This window comes from Pongo abelii, chromosome 1, assembly GCF_028885655.2.
Source record: "Pongo abelii isolate AG06213 chromosome 1, NHGRI_mPonAbe1-v2.0_pri, whole genome shotgun sequence".
NCBI lineage: Eukaryota > Metazoa > Chordata > Mammalia > Primates > Hominidae > Pongo > Pongo abelii.
Window position 1 is genome coordinate 5,562,828 of NC_071985.2, and position 10,867 is coordinate 5,573,694.

The following is a 10,867-nucleotide window of genomic DNA, read 5'->3' on the forward strand; positions in this document are numbered from 1 at the left end:
CTGCTTTGTCCTTATCAAATGTTCTCCTTTGTAATCAGTTATAAGTGTTTTTAAATTGATAAATTCATATATTTGGTTTTCCTGATCTGGTTTTCCAAAGCTGAGAGGATCAAATAAAATAAGCTTTAAGATTATCAAATATAGTTTTAAAATAAAATATTCAAAGTTGCCTATAGATGAGGAATATTCCATTGGATGAAGAACAAATCTGATAAAAAGGTAAAACCAAATTTTTCCTGGGGCAAATGGTAGGTTACCATGTTCCCATTTGAACAGGTTGCTCCAGCATAGGCAAACGGATATACTTTTGTATCATTTCTAACTAAATTTATTTTGCATGTAATATATTTTGGGAAAAATTTAAGGACATATACCACACAGATATTAAATCCATTTTTTTGCTGTAACAGAAATTTTTGTTGGGAGGTATAAAGCTGTGGCTATCAAAGTTTATTACAGCTCATACCATAAGCTTTTATATTCACTTTGTCTCTTAAATAGTTCTAGAAAGAGCTGAAACATATAGGGGCATCCAAAGGTTTTTCAAACTTACTTTAATGGTTGTCCTGCCCTGTAGACTTCTCCATTCCATTGCCTTTGTTTACTACTGTCTTTCACTGTTTAGTTTGTATTACTTAGTTCTTCCTAAGGCAAGAACGTGCAGTGCACGCTATGTGCTCTGTAATCAGCACACCCTAGCTCTGAGTCGTTACTTAAAGTCCACATGGGTGGAACCAGAATGAAAAAGTCAGTAGGCCTAAGAAAAAATATGTAAATATGCTAGCTAACGTTTTTCATTTGATCCTTATGTATATTCATGTACTTGGGATTTTTTTTTGTACGACCTGCCCCTTTTTTTGTACACTGGCCATTTCTGGATATATATTGAATATTTCACATATTTGATGTGATTTGTATTTTTTGTAGGATGCTTCACAGTTTAAATGTCAAGAACTCAGACTACCTAGGCTTCGAAAGTTAAGATTCATTTTTATGTAAAAATCTTATGTTTTATGAATAATGCTTTAAAAGTTAACATGTAATAATTAATCTCTTTACTGATTTCACTTTTAGGTGTTAGAAGATAACGACTATGGCCGAGCAGTAGACTGGTGGGGCCTAGGGGTTGTCATGTATGAAATGATGTGTGGGAGGCTACCTTTCTACAACCAGGACCATGAGAAACTTTTTGAATTAATATTAATGGAAGACATTAAATTTCCTCGAACACTCTCTTCAGATGCAAAATCATTGCTTTCAGGGCTCTTGATAAAGGATCCAAATAAACGGTAAGCCTCAAATAACGCTTAGTGAATTACTGATGAATGTGGTTAAAAATTGAGATATGGAAATTAATTCAAATATAACTAACTCCAAGAAGCAATGTATTTGGTGTAGACATCTTCCCACTGAGATCCTGACTTATTTTTAACTGCATAATATAGAACATTTAAAAATTTTTCTCAACTCTTTCCTAACTTGGAAATTTTATGCAGATTTACCAAATAAGGATTTTTGAGAGTTTCATTATCCATATTATGAGTGAAAATTTCTTAATTGCTCTGTTACTTGATCTTGTGGGGATAGGAGAATCCCCTTTCTTTCTTTCGGTCTCTGGGCCTTTTTATTTCTTATAAAAGGAATAGACCTATTTTTCAATACTCTCCTCCCACCCGCAACCTGTGTTAACATATCTAATTGCATTTTTATTTTTTTTTGAGATGGAGTCTCACTCTGCCACCCTGGCTGGAGTACAGTGGCTCAATCTTGACTCACTGCAACCTCCGCTTCCCAGGTTCAAGTGATTCTCCTGCCTCAGCCTCCTGAGTAGCTGGGACTACAGGCACCTCCACCACGCCTGGCTAATTTTTGTATTTTTAGTAGAGACGGGGTTTTGCCAAGTTGGCCAGGCTAGTCTTGAACTCTCGACCTCAAGTGATCCTCCCGCCTCGGCCTCCCAAAGTGCTGGGATTACAGTCGTGAGCCACCGCACCCAGCCTCTAACTGCTTTTTTGTCATTTGAAAGTAATCTTTTCTATGCAGAGCTGAAAGGGTTAATGGCGAAAAATAATTGTACACACTTTGTATTTCTGTTTTTGTAGCTACAGCTATGAACTGAAGAACCCTATGGCTCTTGCTGCTTTGTTCAATGAGCTACAGTATTTTTTATTCATGTTTATACATTCATTCATGTTTATAAATTCATAAATCATATGTGAAATGACTATTAATATTAAAATGTCTCTTAATATGTGTGTTTGTATATGTATATATCTGCCTTCCCATCTAGGTATCTATGCATATCAGTATTTCTCTGAGTCTGCTCATTTGAAGCATAGATGATTTCACATATTGTTGAATATTTTATAATACCTCACATAGAGTTTTATGAAAATGTTTTATTTATAGTTGATGCTCATATATATATTACACATATATGACTGGGTTAATGAGTGAATCCCAAAAAGTTGGATTTTTAAGTCTATCTGAGAAATGGTTTTCATTGCATTCTTCTAGCTTTTAACCTTGTAAGAAACATGGCTTTATCTTCAGCAGAAATAAGCAAACATAATAAAAGAGATATTGTCTTTTTGCTTTGTGAAGAATCATTCAAGAAACATTTTGTAATCCTAGCTACAGATATTATTTATATGTGTAAAGTGATTTTGTTTTCTTTTTCAGAGCACTTTCACATCTATTAATTCCCTTGCTTTTTCAGTAGCCTTGTTGGGTGGATAGTGGAGATACTATTCTCATTTCCATTTCACTGAGTTGAAAACAAAGGCCCAGAGAGGGTTAGGTGATTTTTCAAGGTCTCTCAGAACATTCATGCAGACCAAGAGTAGAAGTCAAGTTTCTTGGTGCCTATTTGGTATTTCTTATGTGTCTTATTTACAATGCAACAATTTCTCAGTTTAAGTTTTGAAATGTGTTCCGTTTAATAGCATTCTTTTACAATTAAGTAAGGAGCGGCACCCAATGATAGGTAACTTTAAACAGAGTGGTGACTTTTATCTTTTTTTTTTTTTTTTTGAGAGGGAGTCTCGCTCTGTTGTCTGGGCTGGAGTGCAGTGGCGCAATCTTGGCCCACTGCGACCTCCGCCTCCGCCTCCTGGGTTCACGCCATTCCCCTGCCTCAGCCTCCTGAGTAGCTGGGACTACAGGTGCCTGCCACCACACTGGCTTTTTTTTTTTTTTTTGGTATTTTAGTAGAGATGGGGTTTCACCATGTTGGCCAGGATGGTCTCCATCTCCTGACCTCGTGATTCACCCCCCTCGGCTTTCCAAAGTGCTGGGATTACAGGCGTGAGCCACCATGTCCAGCCGACTTTTATCTATTTCATTCTTTGGTCTAATACTTGGCTTGGTACTCAAGGCAGTGAATATTTATCTCATCCTTTTCTTATTCCTGCAGGCAACTTTGACCACCCTTTACTTTGTGGCCCTCTTTATATAAGTGGCTAGTAGAACAAAATATACTTGTGGTTTTCATGTGTATGTCTCATTCATTTTTTTTTATTTGTCAGCCCACTCCATGAATAGCACATAGTCGGTACTTAGGAACTATTGAATGAATGTAAGGCAAATTCTTAGAATGTTAACCGCCTGGTATGTATTAATAGAATAATTCCTAACTGTTTGTTCACCAGGAGGTTGATATTGATCTAATGAGAAGATGCAGTATTTTCAATGATCTAATAATTTCTTTTATAATAGATGTGTCAAGCCCCTCCACTGCTGCATCAAAATACAGGGAATACAAGGATAAGTGAGAGGAACCAGTCTCTGCTCTAGATGTTCATAGAATAATTTGGGGCACAAAACATATACTCACAGATGTTCAGGTCAAACTACGTACAAAGTACTGTTGAAATTATTGGCTTTGTCTAGGGGACTGGGGGACTTGAGCTGAATCAGAAAGGAGTTTGAATTTGCATTGGCACTCAAGCACAGAAATTTACATGTAGAGTATAGCTAGGATTGCAAAAGAACATGGCATTTGAGAAGTTCAGTGACTAGAGTGTAGAATATGAGTTGGGTAACATTGGGAAATGAAGCTGATATATTAGATTATAAGGATCTTAGGTTTCTTAGAAAATATTTAGTCTTCATTCAGAAGAGGGTGAGATACTGCTTAAGTGTTTAAAGCAAGGGATAGTATAATCAGATTTGTGTCATGAAAAGGTAACTCTGGCAGCTTTGTCATGGACAGATTAGATGAGTGAGGATCCAGGGGCAGGCAGAGCAGTTAAAAGTGTTTATGGGGCCGGGCACAGTGGCTCATGCCTGTAATCCCAGCACTTCGGGAGGCCGAGGCAAGAAGATCACTTGAGGTCGGGAGTTCAAGACCAACCTGGACAACATAGCAAGATTCATCTCTACTAAAAAAAAAATAAAATGCTGGGTGTGGTGGCACATGCTGTAGTCCCAGCTACTTGGGAGGCTGAGGTGGGGGAATCGCTGGAGCCCAGGAGGTCGAGACTGCAATGACCCAAGGTGACACCATTGCACTCCAGCCTGGGCAATAGAGTGAGTCCCTGTCTTTTTTTAAAAAAGAATATTTATGGAATTGTTCAGATAATAGATGGAGTCCTCCCTGAAGCAGTAGTACCCAAGTGATAGAGGTTATGATTAACTAGAAACTGTGAGGAAGTAGGAGGAGTTAGGAATCCCTCTGAGGTTTCCAGCTAGGGTGATTAACAGACAGGGTATGCAAACCAAGGAGGCTTGATGGGGCTAGATGTTGATAATAACTTTGGGTACACTGAGTCTGAAGTTTCTATATAAAACCAAGATGGAAATGTCAAGTGAGCAGCTGGAAATAATAGAATGAATGCTTAAAAGAAACACAGTAACTGACTACCTGGATTGGGAACCATAACTGCATCCAGGAGGTAGCTAGAGCTGAGGCAGTAGTGGCGAGGGTAGTGGATAAGGAGAAGAGGGCCTAGGACAGAATCTTAGGGAACCTCAGTTTCAAGTGTAGAAGGAAAAGAAAGCTAACAAGGACCTTGAAAAGCCTTTGGAAACATAAGTAATGATAGCATTATAATACACCTCTTCATTTTTTCTATGCAGCTATTTTAAATACTACTGGAATTTTTCTGGTGTTTCTTATTGAATTGCTGTTAGTTCTATCCAAGGGTCAACTATTATTTTGCTTTTATTTATTAGTCTCCATCCTTTATGTTCATTCTGTTAGCCCCTCCTTTATCTTCCTATGTGGAGTTGATAGGAAAAGCATGACCTCATGTATTCAGTAACATTAGGAAAATGTGAATTCTGTGATGTTCCTAATAGTAAAGGAATTCATAGTAGCTGAGGATTTAGTTTGGCATTCTGATACTGGAGTTTAGTATTCTAGACATAAATATCTTACTTCAAAGCATATTTTGTTATTATTTTTGAAGTCTTAAATTGTATATTAGAGAGTCATTGACACTGAAATTTTTGACAGTTTCACACATTGAGGAAGTGTGTTAAAGAATTTCTCCTAGCTTCTAAAATGGAAGTCTGATTGTATTCTCAGACTTTGCATAGTATTCATAGCTGATATTTTAGTTTTATATGTATTTGATAAATATAGAATAAATGCTGGCTATGTTCAAAACCAAAGTATTGCTAGAAAACTTGAGGAGTTACAAAAATGGATAACTAAAGCTAGATTAAAACATTTTATTTACAAAATGATTATGATTCTCCAACTCCCATCTCAAGTACAATTCAAATGAAAACAGTATTGAAATAAACTACAACATAAGTGTAAGAAAATGCCATGGAGCTTTGATGTTTCTCATGCAGACTATGTTGACACATGCTTGAAAATATTAAATGCTTTTCAGAAACGTGTTTTGGTGCTTTTGCTTCTCTGGTTCCCTAAGCACAAGCTTAGAATGCCTTTTGGATAATCCAGCACTGATCTTGCCTTCAAAGGAGTTTGCAGTCTCCTGGGAAAGAAACCTACACAACTGAAATAGAATGAAAAAGAGGGCAGGGTCTGAAATGCTGAGCTCTCACTGAATACAGAACTACCAGTCTGAAAATTCCAAATGCAAACATCGAACAGCACTATTATGATCAAACCTGAAAGTCCCGTCTCTGGGGTATAGTTCATTTAGAGAATTTTATAAGGATCTGGGAGTTGGAGACCCAGCTGGTGGGAATTATTTATCATCACTAAAGATATTCAGGTATCAGTTGACTGTTTTCCATTTTAACTGTGTGTCAAAGGATCCTAGGTCCTTCCCAGTCATGTGTTTCTTAGATCTAATAACCAGAATTCATTAGAATTATATAATTATAAATGATTTCTGACCTACGATGGCTTGACAATTTTTGATTTTATGATGGTGCGAAACTGATCGTATTTAGTATGCTCCTCAACTAATGATGGAATTGCATCCAGATAAACCCATCTTAAGTTGAAATGTGGGTTTATCTAGACATAACCCATCGTTAAGTTTAGGAGCATCTGTATTTGTTTTCTATGACCTATTTGGTTTTCTTCCAACCCAGTGGTGTGTTGGAGTTAGCATATACCAGCTCTCAAGAACCAACTGTTAAATTTTCACCAGTTTTGTGAGCTGGTTGTATATTATAGTCATTACTAAAAATTATATAAATTTACTAATTAAGAATAGGAAAGTCAAAGATCATAAATACTAAAAACTCATTACTCCTTAATTTGTTATGTTTCACTGTTATCTGTATTTTTGAGATTAGTTATGTCTGCTGTATCTGTATGGACATAATATATAATGGTTTGCTACTATGCATCTCTTCCTGCCCACATGTTCAGTGACATCTTATTTGTAGCTTGAAACTGGCCACGGCAGGAGAATTTATACCACCAGAATTGGCAAATACTATGAGTTGGGGCTGGACTTACTGTTTTGTTGACTGTTTAGACTTAAAATAAAATATTAATAATGCAGATTCATTACATTGTAAATAGCACCAAAAAATGAGTCTTCTTCCACTGTCCCAAAGTTACTAACCATTTAGCAAAGAAGTCACTCACATAGCTGACAAGTGAAGTTCTGAAGTCTCCATTGTATCACTTTCAGCTTTGACTTTAACATAAACAAAAATGTCAACCAATATTCATGTTGGAACTAATCGTAAGGTTCATCCATTAGTGGCTTTGGAGTACAGCAAAAATTAACAAGTTTTCTGTGAGAATCAGGTGACTAATTTACAATACACAACATCGCATGTTTTATGATCTTTGTAAATTTTGTGTTTTGCATTCTTTATATCAGTAAAATTTAAATTTATATGTCTGGGGTGTGGTGGTGGCTAGGTCAGGCAAGATTTGGTCCCAGCAGCTCCATGGCTGCTCTGCTCTGAGTACCTGGTATCTACTGTGCCCTTGAAAAAAAAAAAAAGAAAAAAAATTATATTTGTATAAATGCATGATTGCTCACATAGAGCTGGTTGTTAAGCACTTACCAGCACATATCATTTCTAATAATGAACAAGTCCAAATAAAGCCTACTATATTAAATTCAGATTTAAATAGGTTTATTTTATCTTCCTTTCCTTGTTCTTTTCCCCTCTTTTCCTCCTGTTCTTCCTATTTCTCACTTTTAGTTCTTTTATGCTTAGTAATATGTACTATATTAAACTGAATATGCCAGAAAACACTGAAATTTCTTTACCTATTATTGTATTAGTCCACTTTCATTCTGCTATGAAGAAATACCTGAGACCGCATAATTTATAAAGAAAAAGGGGTTTATTGGACTCACAGTTCCACATGGCTGGGGAGGCCTCACAATCATGGCAGAAGGTGAAGGAGGAGCAGAGGCACATCTTACATGGTGGCAGGCAAGGGCATGTGCAGGGGAGCTGCCCTTTATAAAACCATCAGATCTCATGAGACCTATTGACTATCATGAGAAAAGCATGGGAAAAACCTGCCCCAATGATTCAGTTACCTCCCACCTGGTCCCTCCCATGACACAAGGGGATTATGGGAGCTACAGTTCAAGATAAGATTTGGGTGGAGACACAGCCAAACCATATTCCTATGTTGTTTCTAACCCTTGCAGTGACCCACCAGCAAACGTTATCATTCCCCACTCTGCAGATTAGAAAACTGAGGTTAAGCCTCTTTTCTGTTGTCACACATCTCATAAGTGCCAGACATGATTGCCTCTTCCAGATTTATCTCTAAAGCCTCTGCTCTTTTCCAAATACCATACTGTTCTGAAGCTAGTTCTTATAAGTATATTAGGAAAAATAGATCTTATAGCAAAAGCTTTTTACTTTTAGAGCTATTTATCCCAAGAACTATTTATTACACAGAAAATTACACTTTCACAAAACCTTTTTTGTTATGCTTTGAGCTTATGTAAATGTTTTATACTTATTTAATTTTATTTCTGTTCTCATAGCCTTGGTGGAGGACCAGATGATGCAAAAGAAATTATGAGACACAGTTTCTTTTCTGGAGTAAACTGGCAAGATGTATATGATAAAAAGGTAAGATTTCTTTATGGCATAGTGTGTATATATTTTGGCTGCACTGCTAAAATGAATTTATAGCAAAAATATTTTAAGTGAATAAAAGTTAATGATGTAATGATACTTTCCATTTTACCGACATTTAAGTGATTATTGAACTTCTGTGCACAAAATTGTACTCATGATTTTGACTCCCCAAATGCTCTTGAGATTTTACTCAACATGATCACAGAATTTATTTTTCTATTTTTTCCCATAATAATTTGTTTGCCTCTCATTATTTCTTTAATTTTAATAAAGATACCAAGTGTTATTTTTTCTTTAAGAAAACTAGTGAAAAATTTTTAATTTGCCCTTATGTCTTTAATTTTGAAGTGAACACTTCAGATTCATTTATACAAATCCTTGTTTTAAAAGGAATTTAAAGAAATTTGTTTTTAATATTTAATGAAGATAGTAAACACAGTGTCTTATTTTGGACTTCTCTGTCATTTGAAACAGAACTTTATTGCCCACAAAACGAATACTACTAGGCCAGGCATGGTGGCTCATGCCTGTAATCCCAGCACTTTGGGAGGCTGAGGTGGGAGGATCACTTGAGGCCAGGAGTTTGAGACCAGCCTGGGCAACACAGTAAGACCCCATCTCTACAAGAAAAAAAAAAAAAATCAGCTGGGTGTGGTGGCGCACTCCTAAGAAGGCTGCTAAGGCAGGCAGGAGAATCGCTTGAGCACAGAAGGTTGAGGCTGCAGTGAGCTGTGATGACACCACTGTACTCCAGCCGGGATGACAGAGTGAGACCCAATCTCTTAAAAAAAAAACCCACTACTAATTATATATGTTTAGTTTTATTGTGATCTGCTTATTACTTTTTTTTAATTTATTTATTTTTTGAGGCAAGGTCTTTGTTGGCCAGGCTGGAGTGCAGTGGCACGGCACGATCACAGCTCAGCAGCCTCTACCTCCCCAGGCTCAGGTGATCCTCTCACCTCAGCCTACCAAGTAGCTTGGACTGCAGGCATGAGCCACCATACCTGCCTAAGTTTTTGGTACTTTTTGTAGGTTTTGCCGTGTTTCCCAGTATGGTACTGAATTCCTGGGCTCAAACAATCCTCTCTCCTTGGCCTCCCAAAGTGCTGGGATCACAGACGTGAACCACTGCACCCACCCTTCTTGTTTTTAATACTGCAACTTTTGCTTAAGTTCAGGAACAGGAAATTATGATGTCTGTCCCCCTCTCCCCCTGCTTTTTTTTTTTTTCCCTACCTCAGATATTGTTAGTACAGACAGGGATTTTGATATTTTGATTTTCAGATGCTTGTATAAAATGTTTACTATAAAATGTTTTTCCTTCAATAATTTACTCAGAATTTTTCTGTAATTATTTTTAGTTCATCCATTTCAGTTTATTCCAACATTTCATATTTTTATCTGAAACATTTATTAGTCAACAACATTTATTTGGGGTCTGTTATGTGCCAAGTGTTCTTCTCTGTTAAGCCTTAAGGTAAAGATAGAATTATGTCGTATGAATTAGATGAGTTAGGAGGAAGTAACACAAGCACTTCATGTCTGTATTATGTTATTGGTCACTGGGAGTATGGTGATTTTCTGTTTCTTGTAACTAGGAATTTAAAATAGGTGCATCATATTAGACACCTCTACTAGATTCAACTCACGTATCTTGAGTTTCTACTATGTATAAAGTACCATGTTAAGTCCTGAATCCTTCACAACCTTTATGAGAAGCACTTGAGCATTCTTAAATGTCCTAAATGTTTATTCACTTCTTATAGACAATTTTACATCCACTTTGTATCACTGAGGATGTTCCTTATGAGTGGCATGCATATATAGGAATGCCTCTAATGAGCTATGTACTGTTTTCATCATGTCAGTACACTACAAAAGAACCTGGAAGAGAGAAGGGCTTGCTGTGTCTCCCAGAAATCATGCATGGTTTTATTTTTAATAAATAGCTAGTAATAAGCTACAACTAAATATCATCCCTTCTAGACACCCTCTTCTAGGAGGACTTACTCCAAAAAAAAGAAGAGGAAAAGAACCATTTCTTTAAGAGACAATGGTTGAGGTACCAATATGGCCCTGTAAATTCAAGGAAGGGCCAAAATATGGACCTTCTTAGTCCTGTGAGGAAATGAGATTTGCTACAAAGTTTCCTTATCTCAGTGTTCAGCTATTCATGTTAAATAAGAGTTTGGCCCCACCTGGAGAAAGCTCTGAGAGCCCAAACAGTATACCAGTAAGGAAGCAAGGCCTATCCTATCTCAGCTCCACTGGGTTAGACATGCCCAGTGTAAAGGTGATAGTAAGACAGCCAGAACTACCACGTGAGAATGGAATTAGGGGAGCCAGCAGCTCTGGCAGGGAGGAGGAC

The 10,867-nt window shown here is 36.9% G+C and overlaps 1 protein-coding gene across 10 annotated transcripts in view; it reads left to right on the forward strand.

The window, feature by feature from the left end:
* Positions 1-10,867, forward strand: part of AKT3 (AKT serine/threonine kinase 3) — a 359,588-nt gene that overhangs the window by 308,580 nt on the left and 40,141 nt on the right. For all 10 annotated transcript variants that reach the window (XM_054550183.2, XM_024234045.3, XM_054550203.2 and 7 more), the window contains 2 exons: positions 1,075-1,289; positions 8,400-8,487. In XM_054550183.2, the coding sequence (XP_054406158.1) occupies positions 1,075-1,289; positions 8,400-8,487 (303 nt within the window). The remainder of the gene's footprint in view (positions 1-1,074; positions 1,290-8,399; positions 8,488-10,867) is intronic.